The sequence below is a fragment of the Neolamprologus brichardi genome, chromosome 20 (assembly GCF_056152115.1).
Source record: "Neolamprologus brichardi isolate AB-2024 chromosome 20, ASM5615211v1, whole genome shotgun sequence".
In the NCBI taxonomy this organism is placed as follows: Eukaryota; Metazoa; Chordata; class Actinopteri; order Cichliformes; family Cichlidae; genus Neolamprologus; species Neolamprologus brichardi.
The window spans coordinates 4297076-4317999 of NC_142123.1; the positions used below are offsets into that span (position 1 = coordinate 4297076).

At 41.4% G+C, this 20924-nt stretch overlaps 4 protein-coding genes across 5 annotated transcripts; 3 read left to right on the forward strand and 1 right to left on the reverse strand.

The window, feature by feature from the left end:
• Nucleotides 1-335: 335 nt before the first annotated feature.
• On the reverse strand, nucleotides 336-6777 carry atp5pb (ATP synthase peripheral stalk-membrane subunit b). Its single transcript, XM_006785554.3, has 7 exons — nucleotides 6619-6777; nucleotides 6037-6073; nucleotides 5796-5941; nucleotides 5093-5256; nucleotides 4788-4913; nucleotides 982-1161; nucleotides 336-594 (listed from the first exon to the last, which is right to left on the reverse strand). Exons 1-7 carry the CDS (start codon nucleotides 6644-6646, stop codon nucleotides 517-519), a joined length of 759 nt encoding a protein of 252 aa, XP_006785617.1. The 5' UTR covers nucleotides 6647-6777; the 3' UTR covers nucleotides 336-516.
• Nucleotides 6778-7315: 538 nt separating this feature from the next.
• Nucleotides 7316-12845, forward strand: traf3ip3 (TRAF3 interacting protein 3). Its single transcript, XM_087834449.1, has 14 exons — nucleotides 7316-7464; nucleotides 8041-8451; nucleotides 8559-8703; nucleotides 8788-8905; nucleotides 9008-9035; nucleotides 9219-9248; nucleotides 9714-9809; nucleotides 10444-10515; nucleotides 10768-10908; nucleotides 11076-11213; nucleotides 11304-11439; nucleotides 11520-11665; nucleotides 11969-12085; nucleotides 12337-12845. Exons 2-14 carry the CDS (start codon nucleotides 8074-8076, stop codon nucleotides 12535-12537), a joined length of 1746 nt encoding a protein of 581 aa, XP_087690575.1. The 5' UTR covers nucleotides 7316-7464; nucleotides 8041-8073; the 3' UTR covers nucleotides 12538-12845.
• Nucleotides 12846-14836: 1991 nt separating this feature from the next.
• On the forward strand, nucleotides 14837-16994 carry dnase1l1l (deoxyribonuclease I-like 1-like). The gene is made up of 9 exons (XM_087833588.1): nucleotides 14837-14937; nucleotides 15016-15162; nucleotides 15252-15340; nucleotides 15421-15507; nucleotides 15599-15720; nucleotides 16178-16290; nucleotides 16414-16571; nucleotides 16651-16747; nucleotides 16829-16994. Exons 1-9 carry the CDS (start codon nucleotides 14887-14889, stop codon nucleotides 16907-16909), a joined length of 945 nt encoding a protein of 314 aa, XP_087689714.1. The 5' UTR covers nucleotides 14837-14886; the 3' UTR covers nucleotides 16910-16994.
• A 98-nt stretch (nucleotides 16995-17092) lies between these two features.
• LOC102800134 (uncharacterized) lies at nucleotides 17093-20120 on the forward strand. 2 transcript variants are annotated; one of them, XM_087833586.1, is made up of 7 exons: nucleotides 17093-17265; nucleotides 17490-17529; nucleotides 17647-19350; nucleotides 19453-19519; nucleotides 19596-19665; nucleotides 19756-19875; nucleotides 19961-20120. In XM_087833586.1, exons 1-7 carry the CDS (start codon nucleotides 17161-17163, stop codon nucleotides 20075-20077), a joined length of 2223 nt encoding a protein of 740 aa, XP_087689712.1. In that variant the 5' UTR covers nucleotides 17093-17160; the 3' UTR covers nucleotides 20078-20120. The 2 variants fall into 2 exon arrangements, with proteins under 2 accessions (XP_087689712.1, XP_087689713.1); XM_087833587.1 differs by having other exon boundaries at nucleotides 17248-17265; nucleotides 17356-17529.
• The last annotated feature ends 804 nt before the right edge of the window (nucleotides 20121-20924 follow it).

The following is a 20924-nucleotide window of genomic DNA, read 5'->3' on the forward strand; positions in this document are numbered from 1 at the left end:
TCCTCACAAACCGCTTCGAGAAAAATTTCCTTAACTTCCTCGTGAAAGCAGCAGGATCAAAGTGCAACTACGTGATGGGAGTGACAGATCGCAAGGGCCGGCCCAATTTGTCACTTGAGGATAAGTATTTGAAGTATGGAAAAAAGGTAGTGGCACATTATGAGTCCAAAGGTTTTGAAATTATTCATAGCACCTCCTCCTCTTCCTACAGGGGGATCAAAGGTCTCAAGTGTTCCTATTCTTGTGCCACTATCTCAAGCACACTCTACCATGGATATAAAACTGTGATGTCACTCAAAATAGAGCAAACTCTGAATAAGAAAGACACAACCAGCTGAAGATGATAAGAGAACCATTTATTTTACCATCTGCCGACGTGTAAATACTGTACACACCCATAACGCTGACAGAGACAATCTATAAAGAAAGAATAGTTTATTCTGCAAAGAAAAGTGACGTCTCGTCTTCGGGCGATGAGTCTGGGACTAGAGGAGGCTTCTGTAGAGCGATGACAGTTTAGGCTGTAGCTTTGGCCTGAGTGGCCTTGGCCAACACCTTCAGGTCTGTGATGCATTTGGCAATGCTCTCCTTCTCCTAAAAAAACAAAAAATATATTAAAACTTTGAAACATACAAGGAGTTGGTTTAGAAGTGAATTGATTAGACAGTAAAAACACATATGCATATAACAAATTAAAGAAAAAACATTGACATTTTTTAAATCTTCCACCAAGGCTTTTTCTGCCAACACGAGCTTTGCCGATATAAAACAAACACAAGCAAATCAGTAAACATGAAATATCTGACTAAACCATCATGGCCCAAATATGAGACTTTTATTTTTTAAATCCTTAAAGATTTCTGTTGTTTGGTTTTTTTGACATTTCATAAAAAATAAATAAAAAGGTTTTCTTTAATAACTTTTATTTATTGGATGTCAGCACCCTAAGCTAGAAAAGAAATAAGAGAAATAAAGACTGACCTGCTGGGGTGTGATGCTGCTGATGACGCTCTTCTCCACCCAGTTAATCATGTGCTCTTGCTCCAGCCTACGGTTGAGGTCCTGCACCGCAATCTGATAGTCCAAGCGCCTCTTCACCTCATTGGTCACCATATGTAGCCTCTCCCTGTAGTTGGTCTCCAACAGCATGGCCACGTTGTTCTGAGAGGAAAACGGGAGATAGGAATGTTTAACTGTAACAGCTTTAATGTGAAATTCCAGCTCTAGGGATACTTTTTCAAAATAATAAAAAAAAAAACTTTTAACAAAAGATATAACTGAAGTAAAACATGTGTTTTCAGTCAGGACATGTTCAGACATTCAATCATGTAGTGATTTGTCCCAAACAAATTAGGGCTGTCAGATTTGTAATGCATTTATATACAGACTAAAGAATTAAATTCATTCTATTGTGACATCTATACAAGATAGTTTAGCTATATATGTTAAAATGTTACTGTCAGTCTAAAATCTGGCAACATTTGTATACTGACTAGTGATGTGCGGATCGATCCTGAAATATCGATTCCTCCGATACCAATCATCTATGTTCTAGAATCGATTCTCACATTAAAATATCGATATTTTAGTACTTTATGGTAAATTTGTAGTTTATAATTAGCAGGAACACAGTGGAAAGAAACTACATCATTCGGATTGTCTACATTTAATGGAACTACTTCCTCTTCCGCCTTTCATACTTATGTAAAAAATACGGCTGTATAAATGTCTCGCAGCCGCTGGCGTGCGTACTCACAACAATGGCTGAGCGTAATTGTGCGGACGTATTTTACCTTCACAAACAGCTGAGACGTGGTTTGCGATACATGTGGCAAAAAAGTGCTCCAAGAGTGAGGTGTTGTGGCCATACTAGGGAGACATTCAAGAGGGCTGTTGGGGGGGGATAAATACATTTTACAGGGTTTATTTATCGGATAAAATACGTTAAATGTCACCGTTATTATTAAGTGATAAGAACAAGTAATCTGATGTCCTGTAATCATTATGACGCTATAATTTGAGATACAATAAATAAAATACGTTTTTGTACAAAGTATCGGTATCGTATCAGTGTCGTCGATACCACCTTGAATATTACTTGGTATCAGATCGGAAAGGAAATCAGTGGTATCGCACATCACTAATACTGACAGTTTAATTTGAGTGGAAATTCTCCATTAGTGTGAGAATGAGCACCATCATGTGGTTGGATTCAGCAAGTTACATTTATTTTCTTTTCACAGACTACTCCTGGAGGAGGCAAACAAATAAATAAATACATAAATAAATAAATAATCATGCTGAAAAATTGTTTAAAATTAGACAAATATTAGGCTAGGCCCAGGACTAGCGGTTACTGTTGATTTACCGGTCAGTCCATGTTCCTACACCCACCCGTGGCTAATAGATTTGGACAGTGACTGAAAGAATGAGCGTCCTCTGAAGGGTGGATTCTCTCAGAGATAGTGTGATGAGCGCAGTCACTCAGGAGGGAGCAGAAATGCTACTCCACTACATCATAAGGAACCAACTTAGATGATTCAGGCATGTGACTAGAACGCCTGCTGGACCCTCCTAAGTGAGGTGTTTCAAGCATGTCCGGCAGGGAGGAGGCTCCAGGAAAGACCCAAGACACATCGGAGAGATGTCTCTCAAAGAGTTTGGACACATCTCACCATCCTACCAGATGAGCTGGAAGAGGAAGTCTGGGCATGTCTGTCAGACTGCTGCCCCCACATCCCAAAACTGAATAAGCGGCAGAAAATGGATGGATGGAATAATAAGCCAGGAATGGCCTCAAATTATTTTTCCTTTTGTTGCCAAATTAATTACACTAAAATTGCATGAGAGTAAAAGGTGGAGAACGAGTCTAACCTACATATCATTCAGCATATTTCAAACAGTGGTATCGTTAAACTGAAAAATGTCATTTTGAAAGTACCCAGTTATTATCAACACTGGTATAGCCACCCAGAGTGATGAACAACTCACATTAACAAAAAAATAAGTCTTGCCACAGACCGTTTGGTTCCCCCAGAGTACTGTGGGGTACACTACAAAGCAAGTTCAACACAGCCAGGCCGTCATTGTGTTAGCTTGCTTGACAAAACCTAAAACCCAGTCGCAGATAATTGGTATCAACTCTTTGTTAACCCATGTTTTCAGCTTCAGGATCAACATGCGCTCACAAACGGGTGTTTACTTCAGCCACAATAAATCCATCTGAGCACTGCCTACTTCAATCAGAGAAACTGATGGAAATTTTTTTTAATTGACATTGAAAATAAAATGGAGCACTGTATAATAAGACGAGAGTAATGTTACAAATGACCATTAGTCATGTGTCACGCCACGATCATCAAGTTCACCAAGGATCAAAAAATAAATAAATATTGATGTAATCGTTTATTTTATCACTAGGCGTAGTCTCTGTTGTAGACACTGGCAGATTAGCCTCTTTACCCATTAGTACTTGTCTAGTACCACCTATATGCACCGTGTTGTTATTGCAACATGGCTAAACGTCCCGTGACATCATTTGTACGCAACACGAACGCCACAACAAAGGTGTACGTCAAAGTGATGTGATACCTGCTGCTTGGTCAGTGGCTTTTCGTCAGACTCGGGGACCCCGGCATTGTTTTTTGTAGCCATTTCCCTTGCAGAGTTTCAAAGATGTCAGTTTTGATTTTTGTAAAGGACTAGCCAGTTGATGACGAACATTTTCAGATCGCTTGGAACCCCGGCCAACTAGATACTAAGGACTAATGGTCCCGGTATCAGGTATCAGGTATCAGGTACTATGACCAAATGGAAAAACCCTATAAACCGCACTGAGCCAAGCCGGCGTGAGTAGGTACTAATGGAAAAGTTGCTGCACGGTGTACTTGTTTATGAATTTGCCTAATAAGCAGAATCTCCCTGGTTTGATCCCAGTAGGAGAGACTTTGAATTGTATCAGAAACGGCATCAGGTGTAAAAATATCTGCTAAATCAAACATACAGAGCTACGAGCTGTGGTGACTGCTTAGGGCTGCTCGATTATGGCAAAAATGATAATCACGATTATTTTCACTGAAATTGAGATCTCGATTATTTGACGATATTTATTTAACAATAACAATGTGTTGAATAATGACTTTAAAGATTGTCAAACAATAATATAAAATAGTGTGCAAATACTGATAACAGTGCAAATTTTTGCAATATAAAAAATAAATGAAAAATGTAAACATCTATGTTTAGTGAACTTTGCAGTGTTGCTCTGTGGTGCAGCTACGACACTGTAGCAAAGTTTACACACTGTGTCTACTTGATCCACGTCTGACTCCGCGAACCCATAATGTTTCCACACCACTGAAGTTTTTTTTACCTCTCTTTTCAACCAATGGCAGTCACTCTCCTCTCCAAATAACTTCTGCTTAGCTTTCCGAGCTTCCCTCGGGTCCTCTTAATTGTTGTGACACGTGTTCGAAATGCAGAGAGGTGCGCTCGATTTGCCACACGGAGCAGCGCGAGAGTAAAGCACGAGGGAGGTGCTAATAATCGGCTCAGTCATTTTTAATGATCGTTGAAAGCCCAGATCGTAATCGAGATTAAAATTTGATTAATTGAGCAGCCCTAGGTGACTGCGTAGGGCTAATGTGTTAACCACTACACTACAGACCCACACAAGGTTATAATTCTTCTGCTCTTGAAGCTGAAGGCGGCAGCTGTCAAAATGATGTTAACTGGAATACTTAACTACTAGAATATAAAAACTGAAATGAAAGGATGGTGATGCTTACCCTCTTGGCATCAAAGAGCATCGCCCTTCCTTCTACTCGCCACTGCTCCTTCTTCTCATCCTCAGTGGCTTGAACCAAGCTGGACATGGCGACGTCCTTCACCTCCTGAGCCTTGGCCACTTTTTCCTGAAGACAAAAGCAACAGAAAACATTGGGGTCATTGGAAAGGTCGTGCACAAGAGAAAAGTCCTTTGGTACAGTACTCTCTCCACTGTGTCCAAACAAAATAAATAAATAAAACTTGACAAAAGGGATATGAAACCACAAAAAACAGAAAGAAACAAAAGCAGTGGTTACCAGCCTACCTCGTTCAGTTTGTCAGCAAAAGCTCCAACACTTGGCCCAAATTTCTTCACACCATAGATGATCACAGCTCCTATGGAGGCTGCAGCGAATGTCTCGTGGTTGATGACATAGATTTCCTTAGAAAGCATGTACAGGAGGAGGCCAGTACCCAGCATGTAGGGTCCTATTGAGAGAAGAGGGGAAATACAAAGTAAAAGTGAGATGTGTAACTACCATTGCACTTAAGATCTTTGGAGACTGTTGATATATTTAAACAGAATCTTAAGAACCATCTATGAAAAAAGTTTAATTGTTAGATTTATTTTTCACTTTTGTTCTTACTTGCTTTTGATTAGCTTATTCATTTCTTTTTGTAAAGGTATGAAGAAAAAAAACATTCACGCTGCAGGTTTGTTTTTGTTTTTTTAAACAAATACTTATTGTGAATGCGTTCACAAAAACAGGAGTTTTCAAAAGTTCTGTTTCTGTCAAATGAAGTACGTTCACCAATCATCTCGATGCTTTCAGTGGAAGCAAATTGCTGTTTGCACATAATCACATACCAGTCTTTAAGTAGTCCTTGCAAAAAGAGAAGTTGAAGAATCCAGTTGATTCAGTGAAAATACTGTGTCCACACAATCAATTTTCTGTGACTTTTCACTTACTTTCTTTAAGACAACATGTGAATAATATTAAATGATCATTTTTTATTAAAGACTACACCTGTTACTCCAGTTTTGGGGTACAGCAGCTGGAATAACTCCTCTGGGATGAAGCCATGGCGGACCTTCCCTCCCTTCTCTGGCAGAGGGGGCACCGGAGCCAGACTCTGGGATGATGTGTGCAGACAGCGAGATGCATGGACCACACTGAGGGAGAAAACCACGATTACTAAGCATTTCTTTCTGCTATGTTATTGAATATTGGTATTAAAACACACTTTCAACACTACAATGACACATACCCAGCTCCAATGGGGCCACTGCTTTTCAGGGCACTAGCTGGAACCCACAAAAAAGTACAAGTGTTAATTACTGTTTTCTCAATAAACACCATTAACAACAAACTTCTGAAAACATTAACGGTCAAATTGTGTACACCTTAAACGCACATCAAGCAGTCCAGTTTGTGAGGTCATCAAAATTAACACAAACTTTTCCATAAAACATCGCAGAAAGGGCAGAAAGCCGACCGATGCTAGCTGTCAATAAGGTGACATTTAGGCATGCAGCGCTAACGTTAGCTAACGTAGCGTCGATTAACTTGCCTGTGACCAAATAATTAAAACAACAAAATACAGAAACACTGAAATATCCAGGATTACCTCTGATAACGTCTGATATAAATCTGCAGCCAATAAAATTGCTACCATTTCCGAGGAGCTTGAAGCTATGCTGACAGTTAGCATTAGCATGTCTCATTCAATGTGCGGCCTTCACTTTACCCTTCAGCTCACTTTAAACTTTCCTGCCTCCTGCTTGACAGTCTGCTGGCACCAGCAGTAAGTGGCCTTTATTATCATTTTAAAAGCTGTTCTGATGCATACCTGAGACAAAAACGAGCCTGGACAGCATGTCTGAAGGATGAAGTACCAAGTTCCTACAACACTGGGGCACTCTTGTTTCGGCCTCTCTGTGCCCTTCTCTGCAAAGAGCAGCAAGGATGGCGGACACAGGAGAAATCCTCGTGAAACAACGCGAGAGTACAGAAGCGCTTGTGGAGTCAACGCCCTCTAGTGGGCACTGCGTGCAAACACACACACACACTGCCCTGAAATTTAATTCGGATTAATAGAAGTGATTAAGGAGGAGTTAATGCAGAGAATTTGGGGTAATTTTTTATGATAAAATCAAGTTTTCTGGATCAATTCATCTTGAAAGGTTGCTGACTTTAAACAAAAACGGCACCACACAGAATATGAAGCCAAACTGCTATTTAGTGTTATTGTTATGTAAGTTAACTGTTACATACACACAAGCATGCACAAGAAAACTAACTAATGAAAGTGTTCAAGCCCACATGCATCATTTGCTAATAATAAAAATACTCATCTAATAAAGCACACACACACACACACACACACACACACATACCCCAATCTCCCAAGTGTTTTATCCCAGGCTGCACACAGGGGGGAATTAGTTGTGTCTGTCTGTAATCTCGAGGCCCACCCGTGTATGGCATCAGTTTTGTGTGAGTGGCTGGTGAGATAGAGGAACATATGACGCTGTGGTTCTCTTCACTTCCTGTAAAAACTATGCTCAACAGAAACAGCTACATGTGAAACACAGGCACGAAAAAAACCCGGCACTATTTCAGAAGAGTGAGAAAATGGATGACTTATCAACAGCCTCATGAAGAGCTCTCCCCACTGAATGAGATGGCCCATTAGGTAAGGCTCAACCATGGTTTCCTGCTTAATAAGCAGCAGTTTGTCCTCGCTTTATCATCTTGCAGGTGCCAGGGCCTAGTCTATCGATGAGAAGTGCTTCACCCTGTAATTAAGGGGCTTCTCCTGTAAGTTTCAGCTTCTGCATTAGTATTTCTGAGCTACTATTGCAACCGCTTCTGCTCCACACACACAGCCTTCTAAACATCAGGCACTTTTGGCAGTTTACTTTTAATGCGTATACAGCTCACATCAGTTTGCAGCATGACCTCATCACACACATAACTTTTCTTTGTTTAAGTCTCTCCAGAATAAAAATATCATAAATACTTGAAAAATTCTCATTTACACCAACCCTGGTAGGAAGCTACATTTCAGACCTTTTCTTTAAAGTAAGTAGCAGTTTGAGTTTCTTCATTTATAACCTTTAGCCATCACAATGTTTCTGCAACTTAAAAGAAAGCTGTTTTTTAGCTACTCGCAACATCACTTGATAGTACTCAGCTAATAACATGCCATGAATTAGATCTTTGTGAATGACTGTAACCAGTTTCCTGATAAGCGACGCTGTCCTCGCAGGCTTGAGGCGACATAACAGCCAGGGGAGCTGCCATGGACGCCCTGGCCATCAGTGGATTCCAACTCTCGCCGGAGAAACACTTTGACCGAATATTGGACATCAGAGCAGAGAAGCGTGAGTACCTGCGAGGACGCAACAATGTGACTTCATGCCGCAGCCCTCCCAGAGACAGTACCACCTGGCAGATAAAGAAAGAACTGAAAGAGAAGAGGCAGTTGGAGTTTCTGAGGAGGAGATCGGTGAGCCCAGTGTGCCGTGAAGGCTTATCGAGAAGAAAATCTCCCTCACAGATATTTTCAATGAAATATTACAGTTCAAGCTCAACAAACACGGAGAATGCTAAAGGATATCCGCCCATGGTTTTGACACCAAACAGCAGCATAAGCAGTGATCCAAGCACCAGCACATGGGTAAAAGATTGCGTCAATTCGGCACATTTATCACCAGATCAGATTTATGTCTTCGTAGGTCTGCTGTGAATAATACCTGCCCCGTCGCTCTCCTCTCATTCCCTCAGGCCTCACTGTGGTCAGAACAGATAACGGTGATGAAGCAGGACAAAAGTCACGCAAAGAAGCAATCACCTACCTCCACGCCATCTGTGAAGGAATCAGAGCAGCACAGGGTGAAAAGTATTCACAAAAAGGACACGAGTGTAAACGGTAAAAAGAATAAATCATCGTGAAAAGCCCAAAACATTTTGACCAGGAACTGTTGAACCATGCCTTGTTTTTCTCCACATACAGCACAAAAGACAACCACAAAAACACTCATCAAAACAGAGAGGATTTACCAGAAATCATCTGTACAAACTGAAAGCATTCTTCAGAAAAAGATACTGAGAGAGACCGGCGTGCAGACAGAGTGAGTCTCATTTAATTCTAGTTTAACCTTTAAACAGTGATTTTACTGCAAAAGGCATCTCTGATCTCCTCTCTCTCTAATGAGAAACTGTCCTCTGTGCAGGTCTGGACTCATCACCGTTAAAGAATCAGTAAGTTTCACAGTCCTGCTGTTTTAGATTTTTAGATCAAAAGGCGTCACACGACATGATTAGTCGAAATAAAGTTTAGGCTAATCTGAGGGGAAACAGATGCTCTATAATTGGATGCAAAGGTTTTTTTATTTAATTATAAAGCTCTACTGTTTTTACTGTCTCTTATCTCTCTCCTAATAGGATATTCAGAAATTAGCTGACTACCTACAGGTAAGCAAACAATATTTATCCTAAAATCATCCTGTGATTCATGAATCCTTTAAGGTTTGAAAGCCTGAACCTATAGATGCCAGAAAAGTCACATTTTTTGTGTTTAGTGGCCCTTCTGAAATAAGAAATAATAATTGGAGATTAAAGTTGTATCATATTAGCTACATTAGGCTTATTTTTGCAATTTATTCCTTAAAACTGTACAGTGCAATTTATTTTATTTTTTGTGGGGAAGAAAAATAATCACGTTGATGATGTAAACTCACTAATCAGATATAATGCGCTTGGTTTTAAATGGTTAAGCTCTCGTCACATTTGATCTTTCATCACTACTGCTTTCAATATTAAGTAATTAATGTGCTCTGATGCTACTTAAGGACCTGATGACCTGTGCAGTCCAAAGCAGATGAAAACTGTCTTTGTGCGTTAGTGTAACTCTTTCTGCTGCTGCTGGGTTTCTGGCAGGAGGCTCTGTGGAGAGAAGATGTGATGAAGAAGAAGCTGGCTGAACTCCAGGAGAGCACGACAAACCTCGTGAACTCATCCAACAAAATATGGACAGTAAGGCTCTCCCTCTGTTTACATGCATCGAATAACACACATTTCGCTCTTTATAAGGCCACACTGTTTGTCTTTCTGCTCTGGTGCACTGGCTGATATTACGGCTGTGTCAGGAAGGCCTGCACAGTCTGTGGTTTGGAGCTTCCTGCTTCCGCGCAATTCTATACTGCATAGGACGAGTGCAAGCTGTCGGTCTTATACAGGAAGGGTGTGCCACTCGGTAGCTGTTAAAGGTGCTATGCATCCTCTTTACGTCTCTTTTGGCTACTCTGGTTGCAATGAATGAAAGGAAAATATTGATGTTGTTTTTAGTTTTGTTTCCTCTTTAGATTTTGTTTTAGCAGCCAAGCCGATCTACAGTTGATTCAGTCTCATTTATTTAGGTCTTCCACCTGTTGTTTCTCACTGAGGTATGTTATCATGAGGGGTCTTTTTTGCACTTATAACAAAGTGCGTTGTATCACACGCAGGTATTGTGATCTCCCTTGAGGCTCACTGTTGCTTCGAGTTCCCCTTATGCACCTGCGTTCGGAGAAACAACGCGCTGTCACAGCTTTTTTGGCACATGAACCATTAATTTTCCATCTGCAGGTTAGAGCGTGACAGTCATTCATTTCCTCTCTAACCCACACAGTCTCGCTGCAGTGAAGATCTGCTGAGAAACAAGATCAAGGCTTTGGAGGCGCAGCTGCAAGCTTGTCTGCAGGTGAGTGTAATTTAGTCTGTAAAAAAGCAACCACACTAATTTTTACAATATCTTGGTGGTGATTTGTTGCTGTTGTTATTATTTATTTGCTGTCCAAGAGGTCAGACATTTACTCTTTCCAGTAACTAGCCTTGCTCTGGCATTATTCTGTCACTGGGTGATAGTGTAGCATCTTAAGTGTGAGTCTCTGTGGTTTTGATCTGGATCTCACTGGGTGTTAACAACTAACTCAGCAGTGTTGTGTCCCTGCAGAAGTTTCCAAAAGATGGTGTAAAGAAACTGGTGGTACAGATGGAAAAGCAGAGGATGGTATATGAAGAGAAGGCCTTGATTGCCCTGCAGAAGGCCACACAGGAGAAAACCGAGGCCCTCAGCAAGGCTGAGACTCTGCAGGTCAAACATCTTTTTTTTCTCTGTTTTACCACACAGAAAAGAAACAAGTGTCACTGAGGTTTCAGTTTGTTTGCCTTTTAGTTGATAGACTCAGCATCTGATGACCTGGAAGCAAGTTTCCTAATTTGATGTTTTCTTTTTAAAAACATTGCATTTTGTGTCAACAGGAAGCGCTAATTACAGCAAAAGCAGAGGCCCTGAAGTGGCAAAGCCTTCACGAGGAGCTGAAGCTGAGCTCTGGAAAACTCAGGGAGAGCCAGCACCTCAGTAATGAACAGCTGCAACAGCTGCACAGCCAAGTGGAGGTATGTTAGGTTGTGACAACGTGCATGAGTGCGTGGTCAAAAGTTTGATTATAAATGTTAGAAATGTGAATTTATTTCTTGAATTATCAGCTGTGCAGAGCCAGAGAGCGTGAGCTGAGAGATGAGATGCTTTCATTGAGACAAGAAAAGCAGGACCTACAGTACAACATTTGTCTGCTGGAGGAAGACAACCAGACCCTGAGAGAAGAAATCCAGCAACTCAGAGGCAAGACATCTTTGGTGTTTTTTAGGATTATTGTTAAATAGCGCACATTCAATATGTTTATAATATTATCGGTGTCCTAGATGGCGAAGAGGAGAGTCAAGACTTCATGATGCAGGAGTGTCTGGCGTCACAGGAACCTGAGCCTCGGCTGACGGTGAAGAGAGACTCTCAGCTGGAGGACCAGCTCCGCCACACTCAGGAGAAGCTCCAGCTCAAAGAGAGAGAGGTAAAACATGGACATTACAGTAAACTGTAGCTCATTCACAAGTCTGACTCTTTAATCCAAGCTTGCCACACAAGGAATGTCCCAGCTAGGTGTTTCACAAAGTCACTAACAGGCGCAGGTAAATATTACCCCTATTATTTGTTTTTGTCTTATATACAAGGTAATCTTGTGCAGTATGTTTGCAACCACAGTGCTAACACACATGCAAGTACATTTTGAAAAGTGCCTGTCTGAGGATCGCCAGCATTTAGAGTGTATTTTGAGCATTTCTGCATGTTCACGCTCTTTATTGTGTGCATGCAGTGTGAGGAGCTGCAGGCAGAGCTGCACGCTATGGAGCAGGAGTGTCAGTCCAGCCAGGCCCGGCTGTCGCAGTGCAGAGACGAACTCCGGCAGCTCAGCCACCGCCGCAGGGGACCAGTGAGTAGAGTGTGTGTGAGATCATTTAAGGGAGACTTAATGCCCTTGCAGCACTCAAAAGCTCTCATTGCCTTTATATTATCAGCCAGTAATTAAACCACTACATAATTCTAACACTCTGCCCCACTATGCTTTTCAACACTATCAGTTTGCTTCAACCAGCTGAGCAGCTGCTCATGCACATGAGTTATCATTGCCTGCTGATGATTTAATATCCACCTGACTAAATTATTTCTTTCCTTCCTGTTTAGACACCGTGTGGATCCTGGTGGAAGCTGTGCTTGTTCTTCCTTTTACTCCTCGCTGTAGCAGGGGGCGTAATGCTGTGGCTGTGGCATCCGCCTTTCAGGGAGCAAGTTGAGGACCTGTACTCAGACATAGAGACACGTATTGAAGATTATCTCATGGAAATGGCCTCTCCTCGACACTCGGGCTGCTTCAGACCAATATGACATTGTTCCAAATCTTGTTTTTTGTTGACGTTTTGTTGCTTTATGTCAAAATTAGATTTATATAGAATGTAGTTTGTTGACATTTTTGTATTTAAAATCTCTTTCGACTTGGAACTCGGTGTTTGCGTGATGTTTGTGAGGCTGCGTCGGGTTTGTGTTGGGGACAAGTGAGCAAAAAGTTCCAGTGCGAGTAAAGAAACTCGGTGATGCTTGTTTTAAATTTGCCCAAACTGTTGGAAAATGTTGTTGATGGCATTTTAAGAAACTGTGAGTTTAACTATGAGAACAGTGGAAAATAAAAGTGTCTTTTATACTGTAAATGACTGATTTATTTAGTCTTGGATTACTGAAACATGTCACAGCATATATAGCGTGAGATGCAGTGTGCCCCCAAGAAAGGGCAAATGTAAATCACGATACATTAAACTATTATATATATATATATTTATTTATTTATTTATTGATTGATTGATTGATTGATTGATTGATTGATTGATTGATTTTTTTTTTTTTTTTTTTTTTGATGGAGTCACTGGTGCCAGATTATAACCAGTTTGAGATAATAGAGGTTGACAGGAGTGTGAGTTTCATACCTGTGTGTCAGTGGAATGAGCGTCATTTCTATTTTGACAGCAATGAGCTACTTTGTAGGTAAACTATAATTTTCATTAAAGTTTATTTTTTAAATTAATATATTCAGCAGGACATTTTAAGGTCCTTCATATTCATTCATTAGTTATATACTCTCACTGGCCACTTTATTAGGTACACTTGTTCCACTGCACATTAATTCAAATATCTAATCTTCCAAGTCACGTGTGGTAATACATCAGTCACATGGTAGCCACTGAATGCATTCAGGCATGCAGGCATGGTCAAGGCAACCAGCTGAAGGTCAAACCGAGCATCACAATGTCAAAGAAAGGGCATTAAGTGACTTTGTGGCATGGTTGTTGGTGCGAGATGGGCTGTTCTGAGTACTTCAGAAACCATTTATCTACTGGAATTGTTCTGCACGCAACCAAGGTATACAGGAGAGCATCTCTGCACATACGAGATGTCAGCATCACCAAGCTCCACAGTCACCACTGGGACGTGGTGGAACTTCTGATTAACAGCATGCGTGCACAGCCAACAAATGTAGATGTCATCATGTTTCTGAGGAATTTTTCCAGCACCTTGTTGAGTCTGTGCTGTGAAGAATTACTACAGATCTAAACAGAAGAAAAGGCCCAAACCAGTATTAGCAATGTGTACCTAATAAAGTGGCCAGAGAGTGCAAGTATGAAAGTATTCGCTCTGCAGCAAAATGAATCCTCCCAGTTACATTATTCATATAAAACACTGGGTCATCATTATTGATGTGTAATGCTGTAAAACTATTTCAGATTCTCAGGGTGTTTAATTTATAAAAGGCATCATATTAGGCAAAAAAAAAGATTTTATAAATCTGTGGCTAATTTTCTTAGCCACTTATCCAGTAAAGCTCATGGGGACGATGGGGGAGGAAAACCCTGAACAGATCCCACACATTCTCAAATCCACAGCCAATTTAGAATCACATATAACCTAATGTTCGTTAGACTGCAGGAGGAAGCCCGAGTCACTGGAACAACCTCCATGCAGAAAGGCCTCAGGCGACCAGGAGGCCTCAATCGGGAATTTACATGGTGGGGCGTAACAGTGCTAACCACTGCACTGTGCTGGCCCCTTTTATGTAATTGCATCATATTAAATGCTTTGCTGTGTAATATAGAACAGTTACTGGAAGGTACTGAAGCAACAACAATAAGAAAAGCCACAAAAAACAAATAAGGTTAAAATATAACAACACATACACACAAAAAATACATGAACTGTTTTCTTTGTGCTATTTTTAAGACTGCTTATCCCATTTTAATGGCACTCCATGCGGATTTCATCTGTAGTCCCAAAAAGAAAAAGAAAAACACTGTCTATCTTACACCTATAAGAGTGCTCTTGCACACTCTGCTTCACACTGGCAAAGCCATCACAGTAAAAACTGCACCAGTCATCACAATGTTTTTTTTAACAGCACCGTGTGGTAATTACCAGCTGCCAAACTGACAGGAGGATTTGTTCTACACACATGTTCATGAAGCGGGCGGACGTGACACATGACTGCATCTATTGTCTGATTACGCTCAAACTTAGAGACAAAACGCACTCAGAGCTGAGCTCTCTGAGTTGGATGGAGTCATTGTTCATCATGGTGCTTTTAACTGTTCCAGATACAGCTCCATTCTCAGTAGGCGCTGACACAGCATATCCACCACACATCTGCACCCCGCCCACATTTACCTGTATGTTCCCGTGGTCACTGAAGAGATGGCTCTTTGCTGGCCTGAGATCAGTCTCCCGGTGACAAACGCACTGAAGGTAAGGGGCTGAAGATTTCTGTAGCGTACTTTAAAACATGACAAGTGGGGCTCTTGCAAACTTTCTTTGTGCTTGCAGAGCACGATGAGGACGGCGGGGATGCTGTTTGTTGTTGGGCTGTGTTTGCTGGATGTCACGTCGTCCTTTAAAATCTGTGCTTTTAATATCCAGAGCTTTGGAGAATCCAAGGCAAACAACAAGAAGGTTATGGGGATTCTCCTAAAGGTACTACGTGTCTACAAAAACACCTAGATTGATAGTTGAACAAAGCGAACAGCTGATGGAGCTTTGTTTTTTCTGCTTTTGCTCCCAAGATTCTTTCTCGGTGTGACTTGTGTCTCATTCAGGAGGTCCGAGACTCTAAAGGAGAAGTAATACAAGCTTTGGTTAAAGATCTTAACAGGTACAAGGCTTGTGTGGTGAATCTTCTGTGCCATTTAATAACACCGACCAACTTTAATTTTGATGTTATTTTCTAACCAGGTTCGACAAATACAACCCCTACTCTTACGTGGAAAGCGAAAGGCTCGGGAGGAAGGCCTATAAGGAGCAATATGTCTACATCTACAGGTAATTCATGCTGTATTTCCCGTTGCATTTGAGCCATTTCCTTATATGATCATGCTAAACCTAGTGTGCTTTCCTCTCCCGTGACTTCCAGGAGCAATGTGCTGAAGGTCAAAGAGCATTATCAGTACCCTAAACTCGAAGGAAAGGGGACCAATGAAACTGATGTTTTCTCCAGAGGGCCCTTCATCATCCACTTTCACTCCCCCACTACATGTAAGGTTAAAAGGGGGGAAAACATGACACTTCAAAGAGCTTTGTGCTGGCAAAAATAACAAATGATTCTGACTTGTCATCCAGAATCGTTTTCTCTGGGCAAATCTAAATGATTTAATGATTTATGATTAGGTTCTCTGGCTTCTAAATGATTTTTGCTCTCTAATTATTTGCTTCACAACAATGTTAATGATGAGCCACTGTTCCAGAGGTGTCACAGACTGTTAGTGTTGGGTTATAACCTTGTAGAATCTTGTTTACAGTGTAACAAGATTCTTCAGTGAATCTTGTTACACTGTAAACAATTGTGCTGCTACTAAAGCTCACCTTGATCAAAGGTGAATAAAGATCCGGCAAAGTTCACGCAGCCATCAACGTCACAGAGAAATTGCACCTTTGTTGAAATTGGAGGTCTGAATGAGAGACACACAGTCTTTGTGATGTTTTTTGTTTTCAGTGGTGAAGGATTTTGTCCTGATAGGGCAGCACACCAGTCCGAAAACCGCCATGAAGGAGATCGATGAACTGTACGCTGTCTTCAAAAGGATTTACAAGAAGTGGAAGACAGATGTAGGTTGAAACACATCGTTTAATCCCTTTTGCTTTCTTTAGTGAGATCTTGGTTCCTCCTCGTGTTGTTTGTAAGAATTTTCATGATTTTTTTTAAACTTCCCTTTACTGGCGTGCTTTCAGAATGTGATCATCTTAGGTGACCTGAACGCTGGGTGCAGCTACATCACCACCAAAGGATGGAGAGCCATGCGCCTGAGGAGTGACCCCAAATTTCACTGGCTAATCGGAGACGAGCAAGACACCACCGTCAGGGAGAAGACGCACTGTGCCTACGACAGGTCGCTGTCTACAGTGACTTGGTGCACATATATTGGAGCTTCTTATGTCCAACTATAAAGTTTCCTCATTGTCAAACAGGATCATCGTGCACGGACCGGAGGTTGTTTCCAGTGTAGTCCCAGCTTCAGCTCAGCCCTTCAACTTTAAAGAGCATTTCCATCTAACTGAGGCAGAGGTAAACAAAAGAAACACCTCCCTCGAGTTCATTATCTGACTTAACTTCAACTTTTATTCTGTTCTTTTGATGACGCTTTAGGCTCTTGAGGTCAGCGACCATTTTCCTGTAGAAGTTGACCTGAAGGCCAACCACCGCTACTTCCTCCGCCATGAGCTGTAAACCAATCACTAATGTTTTTGCAGTGTTTTGCTTGATTTTAATGAGTGGATGATGTGAACCGACAAAATGCAGAGCTATGTTTTTGTTTTTTAGTTTTTTATAATGATCCTAAACTGGCACTGCACTCCTCTCAGTTGCACCAATAAACTCGAGTTTTTTCAGCAAGTAAGAACTGCGTGCTTCACTGCTGGAGTTTATATTCTGCCCCTGAAACCAAAACCACATCAAAGCTGACATCATTTCATGAGCTCATGAAGGTACGTTCCTGCAGCAACGCGAAAAACACAAAACATCACTTTTGGACTTTGCTTTCCAGAGGAACCGGAGAAAATCATCTTAAATCTTCATCCTTGATGGTAGGTAAACGTCACGTGGAGACTCTGTGTCGTGCATTTCGCTGAATGTTTCAGTTTAAATGTGTAACCTCTGCACGGTCTGTTTGACAGGAAGCTGCTTGTAGCTACAACAGATGAGAGTTACTTCGTGCGCTCTTCCTTTCTGAGACGAGAGATTATCTGTGCTATGCATTAATTTTTTGTCTCGATATAACTTCTAAGTTATTGATTTTGTCTTTGTAAAGATGGAAGGTTTTGCTGATCTCCTAACAGATGTATTTTCAGGTAAGATATACATATGTGGTTATTTCTGGCATTTATAGACACACATATATTACTTTTTTTGCATTTTTTTGTTTGTTTGTTTTTAAGATTAATATTCAGATTATGCTGTTTTTACAGAGACATCTGTTCCTCCGTTCCCGGACGAAGATTTGGACTTTGAGAATTTAACTTTTGAAGAAAAGTCTGATGAAGACGGGACAGAAAACCTAACAACAAACAATAAAGAGGCGACACTGCTCCAGGAAGCAACAGGTGAAGCGGCAGCTCTGTTTGAAACCAAAGAGACGGTTGAAAATGTTTACGGAGAGCAGTCGGACAATGAAACAGATGAGGAGGATTTTAAAGTTGAGGGGATCGGTGAAGAGGAGGAGGAGGATCACATGAGCTCAGATGGAGATTCTGCGCACGAAGGCTCCGTCTCTGGAGAAGATAATGAGGGTGTGGAAGAGGACATAGGAGCGGCAGAGACATCAGGGGATTTGTTGATGTCAGTGCGCTGCAGTGATGAGTTCAACGACAGCGATAAGGAGGACGAGATCTTTGCTGAGGGACAACCTCTGGCCCCGGAGGATGCTGAAAACCCTCAAGTTAGAAACGAGGAGCGAGGTGAGGCTGAGTGCGACAGGGACGTGTCCTATTTGGAAAGATTCCCTGACCGAGGCGATGAGACTGTGATAAAAGCTGCAGAGGTAGGAGAGGACGAGGGAGAAAGCGAAGAAGAAGAAAAAGAAGAAGGAGGAGAAGAAGAAGAAGAAGAAGAAGAAGAAGAAGAAGAAGAAGAAGAAGAAGAGGGCACATCATCTGATTCTGAGTGTGAGGGCATGAAAATCGAACAGGAGGAAAATGTTATCGGACAGCCTCTTGAGAAGGAGGAAGAGGTGGAAAACATTTACGGGGATGATCCTGAGGAAGCTAGTTCAGAGTTTCCTTGCATATCCTTGCAAAATCTGCAGGAGCTCACTGGTGAAAGTGATAAAGGGGAATATGCAGAGAAAATGAAAGATTTCTCGGGGGATGAGCACCAAGAGGCAGGTGAGAGCTTTGCAGATTACCCCTCAGACTTTTCTTCCTGTGAATATGCAGAAGATGGGACAAAAAATCAGGAAAGCAGGCCAGATTTTGGGCCCGGTACATCTGAATGCAGTTCATACACGCAGCAGGACGCTTTCATGGAAGGACCTGTGGAAGATATTACGCAGATGGACCACGGCGAGTACAGCGATGAGAAGGAAGATGGGTATCTGTACAGCAGAGATCTAGAGATGGATGCTGAGAATCTGATGAGCACGGACGTAGCAGCTGGAGACAGAGGCAGCGCAGCCGCGACCAAGTCCGACGATGAAGAAGACACATCTGAGAGCGACTACAGCTCCAGTGATGACGACGGGGCTCGTAGGTGCCTTCAGGAGCTTGAAAACAACAAGCAGCCAGCCGACAGTCAGATATATGGCACGAGCAGAGCAGATCGAGCAGATATCCTCAACTGGGAATTTGATGTATTAAATACTAATAGCCTTCTGACTGAATACCTGTTAACCACAGGAGACATGACAGAAACAACTCCCACAGGTGTTAACCAGGACCACCCAGAATACATCAGCTACTCTGAGGTACAGAGTGAAGTTCTCAGAATTAAAAGCCCCTCCTACCAGGGATCCCTCGATGACAGCTTCTTCTTCGACAATGTTGAGGCCTCTAGCATCCCTCAGCAGGGAAAGCTGGAAGGGGAGGACTATGAAGAAGAAAGGAACTGGGAGCAAGAAGAGAAGAGAATCAAAGCTTTCAATGATTTTTACGGCGATGAGGAGAATGAAAGAGAAGGTGAGTGCTGAGGACAAGTCTCTAAATGTAATCAGAATAAGTTCTGTAACATTTTGAAAGCGTTTTCACAAATTAACCTGTTTTCCCCTGTGTATTTTTCAGAGAGGCAGATAAAAGTTCAGTTTTGTGCAGAGCCATTGTCTCAAGTCATTCGCTATGAAAGTGACAGGTAAGGAGAATTCTTGATGTGTAAACCTTATTTTTCCCGTCCCAACCACAACGCTGCTTCCTCTTGTTCCCTGCAGCGATGAAGAGTCACTCAGCAGCTCCACAGACGGCGGGAGGGAGGACCTGAGCTCCACAGAGTCATCGGATGTAAGAAAATCTTTTCTTTTTTTTGCCTGTGGAGACATGCACGCGTACACATAAATAAACACATGACTTAATTGTTTCGTTTGTGGTCAGGAACCAAGGGAGCCTGACAACACCCTGCAAATGAAACCTGCTTGTGATCCTCCCAAAGCTCAGCTAGCAGAGAGTGAGCCAGACCTCGGCAACACGCAAACCTGCACAGAAAAACACAAGGTGTGAAATCACAGCTCGTTACTGAATGTCTGCTCTGTGTCATTTGGTTATTTTCAGTTCACCTGCTTAAACTTTGGTCCCACAGGGTGGCAGCATCATGAAGCTGATACTGAAGATGGGTGTGCTGACCGGAATGGGACTGCTGATGTTCTGGTTGGCTACGGATCAAGGAGAATGGCTCAACCAGGTTTTCTTCTTTTAGGGCTGTGGAATGTCCTTGGTCATTTATGTGCTCGCACATGTTTGTAAAGAATGCAGTGTAAAGTTAAGTATGTGTCGTTGTGCAGATTTTTTGCTTAATAAAGAGCTGTGTTTGTTCAAAATGATGCTAAATTGCATGAATTCTAGATAAGGTATGCTCACAGTGATGTTTTCTGAGCTGAGGTTACACAGTCCTCCATTTTTTTCGTGAAGACAACCATGCCTGGAATAAATTAAGTTTAGTAGAAAGAACTTCACTTCACAACATCTCAGAGATAAATCCCGTGGGACCTTTTACTCCGTAACAATGGTTTCTAGTTTACAAATATAAACCAGAAAAGAACAAAGTACAAAGATATGTTAGAGAGTAGGCAAAAGCTAAAGTTGGGCTCTGACTATGGTTTCCGGTTCATGTGAGTCCTGTTGGAGATTCTTATCTGTAAAGTGGTGCTGCTCAAGAACTTAAACACGATTTTACGTTTGATAATTGTTTCATTGTTGCCTTTCACAGTGGAAGAAAGTGTTGTTTTTGTTTGTTTTTTTTACACAGGTGGAAGTTATAATCCTACATGTTTATAGTTCACAAGATAAAACATTTAGATATATTTAAGGTACCGTAAGGCACATCATATACATTATCTTTTCTTTGTATCCTAAAAATTGGGCTGATTCGTATTCATGAATATAGTTTCTAATTGGTGTCTGTCAGTATTAAGATTTTAGATTTCGTTTAGATTTTCCTCAATAATTCATGTGGACATGACTAGTTTAAATATTTAAATATTAGGATGTTATTTATTTATTTATCATTAGATTTTTTTATCATTTTCGATTTTTGTGAACTGTTG

What these genes read in the sequence shown, in the direction of transcription:
- atp5pb (XM_006785554.3), bottom strand. Translation starts at nt 6,646, where the DNA reads ATGCTGTCCAGGCTCGTTTTTGTCTCAG. An exon ending in CCCCAAAACTGGAGTAACAG is followed by an intron (nt 5,257 to 5,795) that starts GTGTAGTCTTTA and finishes TTCTCTCAATAG; the next exon opens with GACCCTACATGCTGGGTACT. An exon ending in TTGCTGACAAACTGAACGAG is followed by an intron (nt 4,914 to 5,092) that starts GTAGGCTGGTAA and finishes TTTTGTCTTCAG; the next exon opens with GAAAAAGTGGCCAAGGCTCA.
- dnase1l1l (XM_087833588.1), top strand. Translation starts at nt 14,887, where the DNA reads ATGGCTCTTTGCTGGCCTGAGATCAGTCTCCCGGTGACAAACGCACTG. An exon ending in ACAAGAAGTGGAAGACAGAT is followed by an intron (nt 16,291 to 16,413) that starts GTAGGTTGAAAC and finishes GCGTGCTTTCAG; the next exon opens with AATGTGATCATCTTAGGTGA. An exon ending in TCCATCTAACTGAGGCAGAG is followed by an intron (nt 16,748 to 16,828) that starts GTAAACAAAAGA and finishes ATGACGCTTTAG; the next exon opens with GCTCTTGAGGTCAGCGACCA.
- traf3ip3 (XM_087834449.1), top strand. Translation starts at nt 8,074, where the DNA reads ATGGACGCCCTGGCCATCAGTGGATTCCAACTCTCGCCGGAGAAACAC. An exon ending in GCAAGGCTGAGACTCTGCAG is followed by an intron (nt 10,909 to 11,075) that starts GTCAAACATCTT and finishes TTGTGTCAACAG; the next exon opens with GAAGCGCTAATTACAGCAAA. An exon ending in GCCACCGCCGCAGGGGACCA is followed by an intron (nt 12,086 to 12,336) that starts GTGAGTAGAGTG and finishes CTTCCTGTTTAG; the next exon opens with ACACCGTGTGGATCCTGGTG.
- LOC102800134 (XM_087833586.1), top strand. Translation starts at nt 17,161, where the DNA reads ATGAAGGTACGTTCCTGCAGCAACGCGAAAAACACAAAACATCACTTT. An exon ending in ATTCGCTATGAAAGTGACAG is followed by an intron (nt 19,520 to 19,595) that starts GTAAGGAGAATT and finishes TGTTCCCTGCAG; the next exon opens with CGATGAAGAGTCACTCAGCA. An exon ending in GCTCCACAGAGTCATCGGAT is followed by an intron (nt 19,666 to 19,755) that starts GTAAGAAAATCT and finishes GTTTGTGGTCAG; the next exon opens with GAACCAAGGGAGCCTGACAA.